At 47.1% G+C, this 17,089-nt stretch overlaps 1 protein-coding gene across 10 annotated transcripts in view; it reads right to left on the bottom strand.

Annotated features, from left to right (window-relative positions):
* TNFRSF6B (TNF receptor superfamily member 6b) overlaps positions 1 to 15,783 on the bottom strand; it is a 28,730-nt gene extending 12,947 nt beyond the window's left edge. Inside the window, exons 1-3 of one of the 10 annotated variants that reach the window (XM_053250453.1) lie at positions 15,279 to 15,783; positions 6,496 to 6,562; positions 3,014 to 3,171 (exon numbers count right to left, since the gene is read on the bottom strand). In XM_053250453.1, the coding sequence (XP_053106428.1) occupies positions 3,014 to 3,058 (45 nt within the window). In that variant the 5' untranslated portion in view covers positions 3,059 to 3,171; positions 6,496 to 6,562; positions 15,279 to 15,783. Of the gene's footprint in view, positions 1 to 3,013; positions 3,176 to 5,783; positions 5,802 to 6,491; positions 6,563 to 14,875; positions 15,250 to 15,278 lie in introns of those variants that run through there. The other 9 variants (XM_053250447.1, XM_053250450.1, XM_053250448.1 and 6 more) reach the window with 9 other exon arrangements.
* Between the last annotated feature and the right edge of the window lie 1,306 nt (positions 15,784 to 17,089).

Here is a 17,089-nt window from a genome sequence, read left to right as displayed (position 1 = left end):
TAGGGACTGAGGGAGAGGTTTCTCAGCAGGAGGCACACCACAGGTTGCGCGAGAAAAACAGCAACATGGAGCCCAAGTATGCATTTCATGCAGTTAAATTATTTTATTATTTATCGATCATATTTTTATACTGCCTGATATGTACATCTCTAGGCCTGTGCTGGTCTTTGACCGTAATAAAGATGATTGATTGACATCTCTAGGTGGTGTGTACATCTCTAGGCAGTGAAATCTAAATTAATTTAGTTTGCCCCTAAAGCATCCGTTTCCAGGGCTCCTGAGGTTCTCTCCCCCGTTTGGCATCTCCCTTTCATAAAATTGAGTTGAGCGGTGTATACAACTATTAAATAAATAAAATAACAATGATCAGATCCTTTCTGAGGTTTAATATTCTTACTTTTCCCCCTTAACAAAAAATTGTATCCCTAGTTAATTTATATGTGGAGTATAAATTAAATAAAACCAAGAAACAACATATTGTGGATTTCTTTCAGAAGCCTAGACAGGCTCTTAACAGAATAATTTACTATGAAGACGGCGAATATTTATATACCGCTTTTCAACAAAAGTTCCCAAAGTGGTTTACATAGATATAAATAAAAAAATAAAATGGATACCCTGTCCCCAAAGGGCTCACAATCTAAAAAACACACATAAGATGGACACCAACAGCCACCGGAAGGATGCTGTGCTGGGGACGGATAGGGCCAGTTGCTCTCCCCCTGCTAACACAGTGAACAGCGAGGGAGAGCCGCATTTAGCAATGCACAATAGTGGCAAAGAAAGTGCTCAGGAAAGCAATTCTTGGGGACAGTTACATGTATGCACGAGTGCCCTATTTTTGTCTGCGAAGTGTTGGAGGGTGTGAAGACAGCCCTTGCCTATCAGGGGTGAGTGATCTGGAGCTGCACATGCTCAGAGATGCCTTCAGGCCCAGAAAGGAATATTAGGGTGCAATGTTGGCCCCATGCCTGGTTGGCAGCATAAAGCTTCTGATTAGGCAGGCCTGACATACACGTCGTATTTACCAAGACTAGGTTTCCCCAAAGTTCTTTGATGATGTTAGAAATTGGGGATGGGATCAGGGGTGTCCATCTTAAATTCAGAGTCCTGCTCCTTTCAGGTAAATAGAGGTATAACCTGTTTTTGTTTTTTTAAAAGGGGTCCTCTTAAATTCAAAGTCATCTTATTAATAATAATAATAATAATAATAATAATAATAATAATAATTCGATTTCTATACCGCCCTTCCAAAAATGGCGCAGGGCAGTTTACACAGAGAAATAACAAACAAATCTTCTATTAGGGTAAGGACAGTACTTGTGTCAGGAGAGCAGTGCATTCTGGGCACTGAGCCTCCAGCTTCTCCAGTCCTAGCTGTGGGTCTCAGAGGTGCTGAGTTGCACACACAGCCTGAGTTTGCGTGTGGCCACCCACTGACCCCGCCTTTCAAAAGGTTCCAGACAGGGCTGACTGAAGAGGGGGCTGGGGGGGGGCAGTCCCCCAGGGCTCCTGCTAAGAGGGGCCCCCCACGCCAGCACCACAACAAAGACTCTCTTAGTTTCAGCAGCAGAGTTGGAATAAGGCCGATGCATCATGGCGGGGGGGGGGGAGGGGGGGACCGGAACGTATCTTTGCCCTGGGCCCTGTATGGGCAAAAGACGGCCCAGACTCCAGGTTCAATTCCCACACTTTGCTGCAACAGATTAACGGTGCTCTGGAGCTTATAACAATTGTTAAGTGACTTTAAAAACATTTCTTTGAAGACATGTTGTGCATTCATTTAATTTGTGTGATGCTATTGCGGCTCTAATGTATTACTATGACAGGGAACACAGAAACAGAAAAAGAACATTTTGTCTGCTGGGCCTGCCAAGTCCTACAGGCAACATTGTACAACTGTTGTTTGCTTTGGCTCCCTTTTAGACTCCTAAAAGCAGCCCAGGACCTCATTTCCAGTAACAGTCAACTGGATGTCTCTGGGAAGCCCACAAGCAGAGCGTCAAGGTCACACCCCTCCCCAGCAACCAATATTCAGTGCCATGCTGCCACTGATTTCCCAATGATTATGATTTGTAGGGACATTAGAAAAGCCCTTCTGGATCTGACCCAATGCTTCCAATAACAACCCTAACTTCTTGTTTGTCCCAAATGGCTGGTATTCAGATACTGCCCCTGAACATGGGGGTTCGACCTAGTTGTCACAGCTATTATTCAGTGTTGGATCTCTTCACCAGCCAGACAAAAATGTTTTACTCGATCTACGTTACTACATTACTCGATAGGATTCCCCACCCCCCAACAGGCATCATTTTTCATCACAGACAAGTAGACTAGTGGATTTCCTGAGCCCTGCCTATCCCCCTTGCATTATGAGAGAAGGTGAAAAATTCATATTTATTCTCTCCATATTTACAAACCTACTAAAAATAATAAGAATAAAACTGTAGGTAGCTCTGTTGGTCCATTAAAGGTAAAGTGTGCTGTCAAGTCAGTTTTGACTCCTGGTACCCATAGAGCCCTGTGGCTTTCTTTGGTAGAATACAGGCGAGGTTTACCATTGCCATCTCCCGCACAGTATGAGATGATGCCTTTCAGCCTCTTCCTATATTGCTTCTGCCTGACAGAGGTGTTTCCCATAATCTGGGAAACATACCAGCAGGGATTCGAACTGGCAACCTTCTGCTTGTTAGTCAAACATTTCTCTGCTGCACCACTTAGAATAACCAGTTGGTCCATTAGGGAAATAACAACAACCACCAGTTGGTCCATTAGGAAACAACAACAACCACAACCACAACCACAACCAAAAAGTCAGTGTGGCAACTTTCTCGGGACCAATTAAAATAGCACAAAATATTGAGCAAGCTTTTAAGTTCTCCAGAACTCTTCTTCAGGCTAGATGTTAAACAAAGAGGCATGGGTGTAGGGGAGGGGTAGGTGGTGGAGGAGAGAAGACACCTGGCATGAAGCTGAAAAACCCTAAAGCCTCAAGTGCAGCAGAAAGCATTACCTGTGAAAGATTCCTAAAAGGATGCAGGTTGCAGCAGGATTTCATAGTACTGAGAGTTTTAAGATTCTGATCAGATTCTCTGGGACTGGATGAGGTATTTAGTCTGTGGACTCAGCCTACGTTATTTTATCTTCAGGAATGGAAGACGTGTTCACTGCCTTTCTGTTGCATAAGGAGAAAGAGAGAGAGAGAGATGATTATTGTTCCTATCTATGAATCACACAGCTCAAAAGTGCTGGAAAACTTGGTGCAGTACACAAATTACTGTGAATTTTTCTATTTTTTAAAAGTCAACTTATTTCTAAATGTGAGCTGTATTTATTTTATTTATTTATTCATCACATTTATATACCGCCTAAACTTTCGTCTCTGGGCGGTTAACATAAAACAATTAAAACACATATAAAAAGTTAAAACAATTCAACAATTTAAAATCAATCACAAAATTAAAACCAACAAATTTTAAAAGGCTGAGAAAGCCTGGCTAAAAAGATGGGGTTTTAGATGTTTTTTTAAAATTGCCAGAGATGGGGAGGATTGTATCTTAGTGGGGAGTGCATTCCATGATCTCGGGACAGCAACCGAGAAGGCCCGTCTCTGTGTATGCCAGAGACCGTTGAACACAAGGTAATTTAAAAAACAAACAAGCACACCCCACAGTCCAGGGGTGCTCAAAGTGGGGTTATCAGATGTCGTTCGACTACAATTCCCATCATCTGCCATATTCCATGAAGCCATACAGAAGACTGCAATCCAGAACACAGATCTGAACCATTCAGTCTCTCAGGCATCAACAAGAAGCACTGACCAAACTTTAGTTGGAAGCTTCTTTTCCAGACCTAACAGTAACTTTTGGGGTGGCAGGGGGGTCAGGTTCAATCTTCATCAAGATGTGGCATGAAGTGTAAAGGTCAAATACCCTCTTACCTGCTTGCTACAGTCCTAATCTCAGCCCCTGTGACTATTATTTAACTGAAGAAGGAGCAACCAGGCAGGGCCAAGCCACACGTTCAGCATAACATCTCATCTGGCCCCAAGACTCAAGCAGCAACACACCGTAAGAACCCAGTCCAAGTATCATGTTCTCTCCTGCGCACCACAATCAGGTGCATATTCCACAAACATTGTGCAAAACGTTCAATTTTATATTGGATACAGAGCCTAGAATTTTTTAAAGCAAGTTTTTAGTCTTTAAAGCTGCAGAGGTAGTCTGGAATGCACGGGCAATGGCTGACGAGAAGAACTCAGGCACATGATTCAAGTGACCCCTGTGAAACTGCAGGGGAAAAGACCCAACAGCACAGAATCTGCCCTCTAGAGCCGGCCCACCTATGAGTCATGGTGGCCTCCATCAGCAGACTGGAGGCGATGACCAGCAGACTGCGCCTCCCTTCACCCTGCCTGCCCTACTGCTGCTCATCTCAGTGCAAGGAGAGGAGAGGGAAGCAGCAAGAACCAAGAGCCCACTAGCTTCCCATTACCCAGCCCCCTACCCTGCATTTTCAAAAGGAGAGTGGAGAGACCAACAACCACAGAGTGGCGGCAGCAATGGCCACGGCCACCACCACAAGGTGAGGAGGAGGAGGAGGAGGAGTGGGAGGGTGTGGGGGGAAACCTGTCCAGGTGGGGAGAAGGGGCAGAAGGAAGAAGGGACTGTGCGGTGGCGGGTGTTTGTGTGTTGATATTGATATTGATATTGAACTCAACCCAATATCTCCAGATAATCTCTTGGGCTGAGCTTCTTTGCCACCAGAACATCCTCTGCTGTGCGAGGACTGCTGTTTCAACAGTGCTCAACAGTGGGGAGCTGGAAGAGGAGAGTGGTGGGCCTGCCAGATGGAGAGGGGAACAAAGATCCACGTGGATCGGGGGTTCCTCCACAGCACACTTTGTGCTGCCTGAGTACAGGGAGAGGGGCATCTCGGGTGCCATTGGGGTTTGGGCTGGGCTGGCTGTCCCCCAAAAGGCACACTATCCAAGTGGGGGGAGGGAGTAAGCTCCCCAGAGGTGTTCCTATTTGCTTGCAGCTCTGTTGCATAATGTGTTGCCCACAAGATGAGGAGAGCTGGTCTTGTAGTAGCAAGCACGAGTTGTCCCCTTTGCTAAGCAAGGTCTGTCCTGGTTTGCATTTGAATGGGAGACTACATGTGTGAGCACTGTAGGATATTCCCCTTAGGGGATGGGGCTGCTCTGGGAAGAGCATCTGCATGCAGAAGGTTCCAAGTTCCCTCCCTGGTGTCTCCAAGATAGAGCTGAGAGAGACGCCTGCCTGCAACCTTGCAGAAGCTGAAGCTACTGCCAGTCTGTGTAGAGTGAGTGAGATGGACCAGTGGCCTGACTCAGTATATGGCAACTTCTTATGTTCAACTACTCAAACTGAGGATCCAAAATTCTAGTCATTGGAGGAGGACGGATGGAAACAAGGATGGAGCAAAGCAGGGTCCTGAGGCATCATATCATCCAGAGTCTAGAGCATTTTGCTAGGGAGCTAGACTAAGAGGGGGAAGCCAGGTTGGGTGTCAGTAAGTAAGATTCAATACTTGTGCCTAGCACAGCTTTTCAGTCTTATTGACTGCCTGGTCTCAAGCCTGACTTCTTCTCAGGTGCCAGCTTGGAGAACACAGATGCCGGCCTTTCCAAAGCACCCAGCTCTTCTTGAGCAAAAAGAGAAATACACCAGAGACAGCAAGGAATATAGTGTGTTGTAGACAGTGGGTGGCAGGAAGGAATCACCCAATGAGGATCACAGAATGTATCATGTTGGACATACTGGGACAAAACAGGAACACCTATTCTGTCCTCCAACTTTGTTCCAGTGGGGTGCATTCCCTTATGGGTCAAAATGTTCAGGAAAGGAGGTGGATTCTCAGAATTGTTCTGGCCACATCCCACTCCTAAGACACAAAAGCAAAACAAGCTGTTAACTCTGCTAATAGGCACCTGTGCCATCAACTCATGCCGTAACAGTAAGAATTACAGACAGCTATTTCTCTCTTGGAACTTTTACGCTTGGGGAAATTCTGGTTCTGTTGGGAGCATCAGAGCATGAGTTCCAAAAATCACAGTGGAAGTTCCCCGCACCAACATTCTCACTTTTGGGAATCAGCATTTTCCTTAGCACTCAAAGTGCAACTTGGCATCACCAGGAAAGAGCGAGTATTTCCCCCTTGCAGATGAGGATATTAAAAACAGAATTCTAAGCTAGAGCAATGTTGTTTTGTGGAAAAGCCCAGTCTACAGTCTCTTCTCCAAAAGGACAGAGCTGCAGGCACCATTCTACCATTAAAAACAAACAAAAATAGGAACCAAGCACTTGTCAATCATCCAGTGCCTTTGCTTTCATTGGCTGGTACGCTAGTCATGGTTTATGACAGTCTGTCCAATTAATGCTAAGGGCCTGGAATGAGTGACAAGTACATGGCTCCTAGTTTAAAATTTGTATTAAAATCATTTCATGTTTAAAAAACTTTAAACTTACTCACGTTTAGGGATTTGCTGACCCCAAGACTGTGTCCGTGGCTAACAGCAAGCAACTCGTGGGGGGCGGGCCTGGAATTTAAAATCAGGTAATCAGTGCCAGCGTAAAGGGTTGGAGCCTACTGTGGAAAGAGCAGGAGCAGCTTCAGGGGTGGAAGCCGACTCTCTACATAAGAGGTGAAGGCCCGAGAGCACAGCGTACAGGGACAGCAAAGAGGACGTTGGCGTTTTGTAGGAGTTTAGCGGGAGGAGTGCAAGGGAGCCTGGAACAAGCCCCTGTGATCACAAGGAGCCCAGTGGAGAAGAGAAGGTAAGTCCAAATCCCGCCCTCATATTCCTGAGAAAGGCTGTTTGGACAGTTAAATAGCTGACCATTACAGCTGAGACCTATCCTAATAAACTATCTCTAAATACTGTAAACAGCCAACAAAAACAGTATGAAGATAGAAAGCCAGCAGGGGAAGGAGCACTTCCCAGTGTATTGCACAGAGTGCCACATGTACGACTATTTGCCCCATGGGCAGAAGTCGTGGGTGTGTGCTCGGTGCAAGGAGCTCCTGGCTCTCAGGGAACAAGTTCGTTACCTCAAGACCAAGGTGGCGGATCTGGAGAAGCTCAGAGAGACAGAGAGGCATGTGGACGAGACCGTCAGGGAAGTGTTAGAGGCATCCCACTCCAAGGCTGATAGCTCTGCTGCTGTTAGGGAGAATGAAGGTCTCAGGCAAGGAGGACATCAGTTTGAGGAAGAGGGAAATGCTCCTTTAGAAGGGACCCCTTCCATGGATTATGAGCCCATATCCTCTCGCACAGGAGATATTCCTCCGGGGGGTGGGGGCCTCCTTGTAGTGGGCGATTCGATCATTAGAGGTATAGTGAGATGGGTTTGTGACCCACGTGTTGTGACCGCATAGCAATTTGCCTGCCTGGTGCGAAGGTTGTGGACACTATGCAGCGTCTAGATAGGCTGTTAGGAAGTGCTGGGGAGGAGACAGCTGTTCTTGTGCACGTCAGCACCAATGATGTGGGGAAATGTAGTCGGGAGGTCCTGGAAGCCAAATTTAGGCTGATAGGTAGCATTTTGAAGTCCAGGACCACCAAGGTAGCATTCTCAGAAATGCTATCTGTTCCATGCGCAAGTACAGTGAGACAGGCAGAGCTGAGGGGTTTCAATACGTGGATGAGACGCTGGTGCCGGGAGGAGGGGTTTAGATTTGTTAGGCACTGGGATACATTTTGGGGGCAAGCAAGGCCTGTACAAAAGGGAGGGGCTGCACTTGAACCAAGATGGAACCAGACTGCTGGCACTTAAAATCAAAAAGGTTGCAGAGCAGCTTTTAAAATGACGCCTGGGGAACAGCCGATGGGAGCTGGGCAGTATCCCGTTCGGCAAAAGCCATCCTTTAAAGTGCGAGGGTGCAAAGGATTCAGATAAAACAGAAGAGGACAGAGCAGAACCACATAAAGAGCAGACAGAAGCCCGTGCCAGCTGGTAAAAAGATAGATAGCAAACACCAGGGAAGAGATTCAGCGTATAGGTGCTTACCCATGCTTCTAGATCATTTATGAATATATTTAAAAGCACTGGTCCCAGTACAGATCCCTGGGTGACCCCACTTCTTACTTCCCTCCATTGTGAAAACTCTCCATTTATCCCTACCCTCTGTTTCCTGTCTTTTAACCAGTTAGCAATCCACACATGTGTTTGTCCAGTTATTCCATGACCGCTAAGTTTCCTCAGGAGTCCTTGATGAGGAACTTTGCCAAAAGTTTTTTGGAAGTCCAGATATACTATGTCAACTGGATCACCTTACTGTGCGGGTGGAGGCAATGGTAAGCCCCTCCCATATTCTACCAAAGAAAACCACAGGGCTCTGTGGGCGCCAGGAGTTGAAATTAACTCAATGGCACACTTTACCTTCATAGCTTGTGTAACTGCTAACAGCCACTGCCAATGGTTTTCCTTACTTCCTGCCCAAGCCATTCTCTCAATTCTTTCTCCCACCCTCCTGCCCCCGAAACGTCGGTATTATTGGCTGTGTCCTGTTGATGGACAGAAGGAGAACTTCCTTTCAGAGCCTTTGTTCAAGCCTGCAAAGCATATGTGCTCTTTGCTTCTTTGAGTTTGGCTTTTGATCTGGGAGGGAGGCCCCTAATATTTGGGGGCATGGCTTGTAGTCCCCCCCCCCGACACCTCAAAATGCCCCCCATCCATAATGGGAGCTTGCAGAGGCTTTGTGCCTATCTCTACTTGCTCAGTTAGCAGTCAGCAATCAATAAATATTAGTTGATATACTGGCGACGCAATATGCATGATGGGTCTACTACAAATTCTCCTCTCCAGATGGTTTAATTGTGTAACTTAAGAAACTATGAAAGCTGCAAGCAAAGAACAAACATTTCAATGTACAGATGTCAACTTCAGGGTTCCATGTCTTGCTGTTTAAAAGTTAGGGAGAGTGTTTGGGATATAAGAGTGTGGATTTTTAAACAGTGAGTCATGGAACACTGATTTTGACGTCTGTATGTTGAAATGTTTGTTCTCTGTTTGCAGCTTTTATATTTTTTTCTTTTAAGTTACACAATAAAAAGGTCTGGAGAGAAGAATATATTAATAGGTACAGTAATACAATTACATAAGAATATCACACAACAGAAACAATTTATTGGTATCTGAATTGCATCTGCCTTTCCAATATCAACAAATGGGAGCCCATTTCACATGAAATGTCAACTTTTTGCTCACCATCTCCGAGAGGGATATTCTTGGTCCATCCTGACACCTTTGCTGTGCTTCGTGCCCCGCTGACCTCCCCTGCTGCTCCTGCACTGACTTTTGAAAAATCAGAGGGCAGCATGGAGCAGCAGGAAGTGGTCTAAAGACACTTCCTGCCACTCTGTTTCCCTGCCCTCTGACTTCTCAAAAGGGAGAAGCAGGAGTGGGAGTAAGGAAAGAAGGGCAAAGATGAGAGCAACTGGAGGGCGTGTGCATCACTGCTTGCCAGGTAAGCTCCGGCATGGCAGGCCAGGTGAGGTGGCTAATCTGCTGCCTGTGCCAGCCTGCCACCAGAGGTGTCCACCTCACCCAGCCTCAGTGCAATTTCAGAAGTGCAGGTGCTTTCCATTAGGTATGTGCATGAATCGTGATTTCTGCACAGACCCAAATAAAAGATAGGACACCTTTGAGAGTGAGAACAGGTCCATACCTGCTCCTCTGCTGCTCCATGCAGCTTCCTGTGGCAGCAGTGCACCCCGCCCCCAGCACGCCTTGCGTGGCAGCAGTGCACACATGGCCATAGTGCATGCACAGGCCGCAGTGGCACTGCCATGCAAGGGGTGTACCACCACAGGAAGCTGCGTGGAGTGGCAGAGAAGCAGGTACAGAGCTTCTCTACTCACTCTTAAAGGTGTCCGATCTGTTCTTCGAATTGGTGCAGGCATTGCGATTTGTGCACATTCCATGGTCTCCATGTCAGCTCCCATGGCCACGCCCACCTGGAAGCCATGTCCACCTCAATGGTCACACACCCCACTTAGGGAGAAGCAGTGACTTGGGTGTCCCCGTTCCAAGAAGTCAAGGATAGTTTCCTAATCCTACAAAGCTTGAACTATTATGTTGTTATTCACCCAGAAGAGGATGCTGGATTGTCAAACAAAAATGGCTGAGGATACTCCTTGGAACAGAAGACAGGAAGAATGGTAATAAAGTCAATTGTATTCCAATATCGTTATGTAACAAACTGTTGGAGTAGCAAGAAGAACAGCATATGGTTTCCATCTAGAAAACAAAGGGCTTTGCTTTGCTGCTGAGACCCTGGAGGGGGAAAAGTACTGGGACTGGGCCCCTGCCTTTGCCTCCAGCACTACACCATTGTCCAGTAGGGGTGTGCATGGAACCGGTTCCGTGCACACGCGGGAGGTGGGGGCCAGCCATTTTTGATGCAGTGCAAGAGGGGGAAGTGTGGAAGGGGAGGTAAGGGCACCCTCCCCGTGCCTTAAAGCGACTCCCCTGCCACATTCAAACCTAGGAATAGCATGCCAAAATGGCCCGTGCCCATCCCTACGTTGCCCGGCCTTATTAGCATGCTGATCCTGAGCGGCAACAGCTTCCTACCACTTTTAGCAATAAGGAGTTTCGCAGCTGGTAATATGCTCCATCCAAGTTCCTGGTAATGCACTTCAGCCTGCTCATTTTGAAAATGAAAAGAGGCTTGCGGTTCTAGTCACAGAACTCCCACCTCATGTCTAGCCTGGCCCCTGATCCGACACTTTCCCCACTATACCACACTGGCTCTACAGACAATAAAAACACTCCTCCCTCCTCACTGACTTTCAAATGCCTTCTCCAGCTCCCCAAGTGCTGTGACAGATGTGCAAAGGATTCTTCTTTGCAAGTCTTGGTGGGAGCTTGGCTTTCTGTCCTTACTCTCTGGCAGGAGGCAGGGAGGGGCTGACGCCAGCAAGACTGCAGGTCTCCTCTAGAGTCTTTCTTTTTTGTGAGTGCGTGGGTGGGGGCAGGAACTGTGATGGTGGAGACAATCAGCATTCTTTTAAAATTACGTAAATATCACAGACACAACAAACTAAGCTGAGGGCTGTAGAAGGCAGTTGCAATGGAAATAAAAGAGATCATGTTTCTTGGAGCCAGAGCGACAATGCCAGGGCGGGGGGGGGGGGGTGTAACCTGACTCAAGTCTGCGAGGCGATGAAAGTGATCCATCATGTCAGTCTGCTGCAAAGAGGAGAAATCGGCAAACAGCCACAGCTCTATTTAGAGGCATGGTGGAAGCCCTTGGGACTTTCTGGAGGAAATATATAGTTAGCAACCAAACCAGAAACAGCCAAGAACCTTTCTAGATACTGCACATAACAAATTCCCCAGTAGCGCTTGACCCGCAGAACTCCTGGTCAAAGCCTCATGACGCCTGACCTACTGAAACCCAGAGGTCAATGGTAGAGCACACAGGAAAGGTCCTTGGCATCTCCAGTTAACCATCTCAGGCAGCAGAGCTGAGAAAGTCCCTCTGCTTAAGACCCTGGAAAAAGGCTGCTCATCAGAGTAGATCATATTGGGCTGGGTGGACCAATGGTCTGACTCCATACAAGGAAGCATCTTAGTTTTCTATTTCTACAGGGAATCCCACATAGCTTATTCTTAGCATGCAGAACATCCAGTGCTTTATTCCTGGCTTCTCACACGAGTGAGTCTAACATAAGAATCTCCCACCACTAGTTAAGAGTAGATAAGATGCGCAACATAAGGCAATCCATGCAACCTGCATAAGAAGCTGAGATGATGAGAGAAAAGCATCCTCTTGTTAGGGGTCTGCATTTTGGAATTTTCTTGTTTCAATTTGTATCTGAATCGAAACATCCCCGTTTTGTTTTGTACCCAAATTTTCTGAATCCGAATCAGCCCTGTTTTGTTTTGTAGCCAAATTTTCCGAATCCGAATCGATTTGGATTTTTAAAAAGGGTCCCTGGGCAAAAAGAGTGGGTGGTGGTGGTAGTGTCCAATGGGTGGAAGCTAACACCCAAATTTCAAAGGAATTCGGCAAAGGGCTGATTTTTTTTGGTGAATTTTTTTTTAAGTTTACACATCTTTAAGAATTTTCCCATAGGGAATAATGGGGATTCCAGCAAATGTATCACTTCAAATCAAGGGGAAAGGGATGACCCAGAGCAGAGTGTGGTGGGTGGTAGTGCCCAATGGGGCCAAGGAAACTTCCAGAATTATTTCAAAGGGATTGGGCAAAGGGCTGATCTTTTGTGATTTGTTGAAGTTTACGTGTCTTTAAGATTTCTCCCATGGGGAATAATGGAGGTTTCAGCAGCCCCATAATTCCACTTGGGGGGCACTGGGGTTGCCCAGAGCGAGGGGTTGTGTAGTGCACATAGGGTGCCAACCACCCCCATCCCCACAAGCCTGTGGGGTACTGGGTTTTGTTGTTTCTGAGGTGTTCATTGTAGATTCTCTGGTAGCATATGAGATTTTCAGTGAAAAACAAGAATCCACTCTCATATGCTACCAGAGAATCTACACTCAGAAAACCACAGAAACAGCAGAACCCAGCACCCCATAGGTTAGCAACCCTTCCCCTGGCCAATGTGGGGTCAGTAAAGAGTGGGAAGAAGCAAAAGAGCCAATGGGGAACAAGGAGGGAATTGTCAGCAGGTCAGCCCATGATTTAGGTCACTGATCAGAAGGCTGGAAGGGTGGGAAATTCAAAGAGATGTCAAACACAAAATGGAGACTCAGAGATCACCACAAAATGGAGGTCCGAAACAACAAAACATTTTGTAGGCGAAACAGGGATGTTTTGTTTTGTATACAAAACTTTTGGATTTGGAAAATGGGTGTTTTGTTTTGTCTACAAAACACCTGAAACAGGCTGTTTTGGGTACAAAATGTTTTGTATCCGGAACGTTTAGCACATCCCTACCTCTTGTATAGCCTGAATGAAGAGTTAAACTAATGAACGACCAGTTTTGACAGTTATGTGGAACCAGAAAATAACTTGGCAAACAAGAAGAAACCAGCAAACTTCTATAGCTTGTTTCTTAGCTACTCCCCTCAGTCAACCTCAAGGGGAGGCTTTGCATCTTAGATCAATATAATGAAGCTGCATCTCCTCGACTTCAGTTCACTAGGAATCCTCCGATAGAGGATGGATCTCTATTACAGAAGAAAAAGTTGCTCAAAACTGGCTCACACCTCCCTCATGGTCAGCACTCGTCACTGCAGCATCAAGTGGAGATTTGTTTCCAGGAATAAATCAGCACTTCTTCATCATGGACAGAGCTTAGCTTTCATACCCATTGCCAGCAGAGGACATTACTTTTTCTTTTAAAATTTACTTCTTTCTTTTTAATTTTTTGACATTTTGTATTTTACAAACATCTTTCCCAGCCCCCATTGCCCGTGCACCTAACCTTCTCTTCCCCAGTCAGCGCTGGTTGGGGGGGGGAGATGAGAAAAGAAAGGAGAGACAGAGGGAAAGACAAAAAGGGAGAAAGAGAGCAGAAGGGGAGGGAGGGAAGAGGAGAAGGGATACTCACTGTTGCACTAGTAGATGTGGGTAGATCAGAGGGGTTTTTATTCAAAGAATAATTCAAGGAAGTGGTTCCAGATTTGACCATTCTTCAGATTTGTTTACTTTTACAAGGGCCCATTTTCCAGGTGCTGCTAAATTCAAGCAGGTCATGCACCCCTGCTAACCTGGCAAAGAGGCACCTTTTAACATGGTGATTTTCTTTATTTAGCAGCGGGAGAGCAACTGGCCCTATCCAACCCCAGCACAGTACCTCCAGTGACTGTTGCTGGTGTCTATCTTGTGTTTCGTTTTAGATTGTGAGCCCTTTGGGGACAGGGATCCATCTTATTTATTTATTATTTCTCTGTGTAAACCACTCGGAGCCATTTTTGGAAGGGTGGTATAGCAATCAAATAAATAAATCATCATCCCCCTCACACTCCCTGTAGTGCTGGTCATGCATACCCCACATTTTGCTCCCAGGCCGCTCCTGGACCTCAAGCATTTCTTTCGGTGTCCAAACACTTGCCTTCATGGTGCATTCCATGTGGCCTCCTTTCACTCCCCACCTATCATATTCTTTTCAATCGTATTCTCTGTCCTTCACACATGACTCACTGCTCTTCAGAATGCGCACCAATGATCCCCTACAGACACCTGCCTATGCCAATTACTTAGGGCATGCTGAGGCCCTCAGCTATGTCAAGCTTTAATAAAGCCCCAGAGCATCACAAAAAATGCGATTATCTTTAAAGATGCATCTTTAAAGACACACCTGTTCACTCAGATAGTCAACCAATATTAAAACATTGTTTTAATAGTTTTAGGTTGTTGTAATGTTTTTAACTTTTTCGGTTGTCATTTATTTGTTTTAACTAATGTTTCAACCTTTTCTGTTGTCATTTCTTTGGCTTTGTTGTAAACTGCTCAGACAGACACATATGTTTTGGGTGGTATAAAATATGCTAAATAAATTATTCTAATAAAAATGTCATGAAAATATCCCAATGAGCCATTTTATTAATTAATTTATTTATATCCATGTAAACCGCTTAAGGAACTTTGACTGAAAGGCAGTATATACATACTCATAGTAAATCATAAAGTTTTATTTTTACTTGGCAAAGATGCAACAAAAAACTAATAAGCTAACCAAAACAGTGCTCTTGCAATATGCCTCTTTAACAGAAAACACATTATGTAAAACTTGGAATTAAGTAAATTTTTGGTAGACTAGAAGCCCCTTATGATGCAAAACCGTAAGCTGCAGCTTACTTACAGCATTTACCTATAAGTATTTACTAGGTTCCCTATTCTAGCCCAAATTCACTTATGTTAGAAACCAGAGGATCACCTTAAATTCAGAGTCGTCTTCCTTTTGAGTAAATACAGGAATCCCCCTTGGTGTGTGAAAGGCATCATCTCATACCGCTCGGGAGATGGCAAGGGCAAACCCCCTCTTCTTCTATTCTACCAAGGACAACCACACAGGACTCTCTGTGGGCGCCAGGAGTCGACACGGACACACCACCTTTTCTTTAATCTTAAATACAGTCTCGTCTTGTACCTGGGTAAGTACGGTAGCTGGCGACGGCGACTGCGCATCCTCCCCTTACACACACACACACCCCGCCGCACACGCGCTCAGGGCAGCGCCAAGCCTCCGCTCGCTTGGCTGGCCGGCGCTGTTCTGGCGCGCGCACCGCGCCGGCTTCTTCCCCGCCCCGGCCCGGCCCAGCAGCCCCGCCTGCGCTCACCTCGCGTTGCGCCTCTGCCGCTGCGTCTGCTTGCCACGCCAGGCATTTTGCCCGTATATGTATAATTACCCCCGCCCACGCTTCCTCTCTGGGAGGGATTTGCGGGAAGGAAGACGTCCCCCTGCCCCGAACCCCAAGCCGCTGGTGGCCCCGGACAGCTTGCACAAGGTGCCGTGGCGGGAGGAGAGACATGCCTCCTGGCTGGGTCTCTGAGCCGGGCACTGGATGGCCGCTGGGGGAGTGGGAGACCCGCCCCCGGCCGGCCCGCTTGGTGCGGAGCGGGGCCCCAGGCAGGCTCCGAGCCCGAGAAATGGGCGCCCCCGCCTCGGCTTGCTCCTGGCTGAGGCTCAGTCCGGGCTCCGTCTCCGACCAGAGAAGTCCTCCCCGCTGGAAAGGAAGCGAGCGCCAGAGCCAAACCTCCGCAGGCGGGGGGCGGGAGCTCTTCGGCCTGGCTTTGGGGAGCGCATGCCTGAAACCCCGCGAGCACTGCCGGTCCGTGTCGGCACTAAGGAGGAGCCGGCGGGCCGAGAGGCTGACTCCGCACCAGGCAGCTGGGTGCGCTCCTGCCGCGGGAGAGCCAATTCCATCCCGCCCCCCACGAGATGCCGGCTACTTGCCCCCGGTATGGAGGGCTGACTGCTTTTCTGTGGTTTTGCAAGCACATGAACTGATGCGCTGAATCGCTTCCGTCACACTACAATCTTGAAGTTCTCTCAGTGCTAAGCTTTCTTCGCCTTCCCCATCCTTATTTAACACTGCTACATATCATCCCTTCATTCTCCTCCTTTGGGGGAAAATACTTTGGAAAATTTCTGTGGAAAGCAGTTCGGTGACGCTGCCTCAGATGGTGCCTGCCAGATGTGGCTGTGTCATATTACAAATCACAAGACCTTTATTGTGGATTTTTAAAGATCTTGTGAATTTTAAGATCACATGTTTATTACTCAACTGTTGGTGTAATCAACTAATAGTGCAGTCCTAAGCATGCTTGCTGCCACCTATAAGGGGAGCGGGGAAATGGCTTCTTGCTTACTAGGCCAGAGGTCACCAGTTCAAATCCCGCTGGTGTGTTTCCCAGACGATGGGAGACACCTCTATCAGGCAGCAGCGATATAGGAAGATGCTGAAAGGTAGCATCTCATACTGGGCGGGAGATGGCAATGGTCGACCCCTCCTGCTAAAGACAACCAGAGGGCTCTGTGGTCACCAGGAGTCAAAACCAACTTGATGGCACCATTTACCTTTAAGCACGCTTACTCTGAAGTCAGCCCCACAGGGAATTTCGTTCAGGAAAGTGAATTAAATCCAAGAACTCTCTGGGAAATGTGGATAGGGCTGCAACCTTAGCATTCTTTAACTGGATGACAACCATCAATTGAACAAGATGTACTGCCTTCCAGCCTGCTCCTTTGCATGTCCCCACCATATACAAATGTGCTGGTTGGGATTTGCTCCCAAGTAAGTGCAGGCAGCATCACTGCCTTGGCTAAATGCTATACTAGCTGGGCTGGGCACAGAGCATCTGTGCCCCTAGTTCTCCCCCCCCACATCGCCCGCCCACGCCCGCCTGCTGCCGCCGTTTTCTTCCCTGCCTGCCAACACTGTTTTCTTCACCCACCTGTCAACCTTTTGTTTCCCACCTGGCCTGCAAGCCTGTCCACCGGCACCACCGCTTTCCTTTCCCCCTGCTGGCAGCTCACTGCCACGCATGGGATCAGCAACGGGATCAGCCTTAGAGAAATATAGATAGATCGACAGATTTTGTATGTTTGTTTACTGTAGCATACTATATCAAATTATAGCAAATCTCT

The sequence above is a fragment of the Hemicordylus capensis genome, chromosome 4 (genome assembly GCF_027244095.1).
Source record: "Hemicordylus capensis ecotype Gifberg chromosome 4, rHemCap1.1.pri, whole genome shotgun sequence".
Taxonomy (NCBI): domain Eukaryota; kingdom Metazoa; phylum Chordata; class Lepidosauria; order Squamata; family Cordylidae; genus Hemicordylus; species Hemicordylus capensis.
Note: the sequence above shows the minus strand (reverse complement) of the source record. Positions and strands in the feature narration are given on the sequence as shown.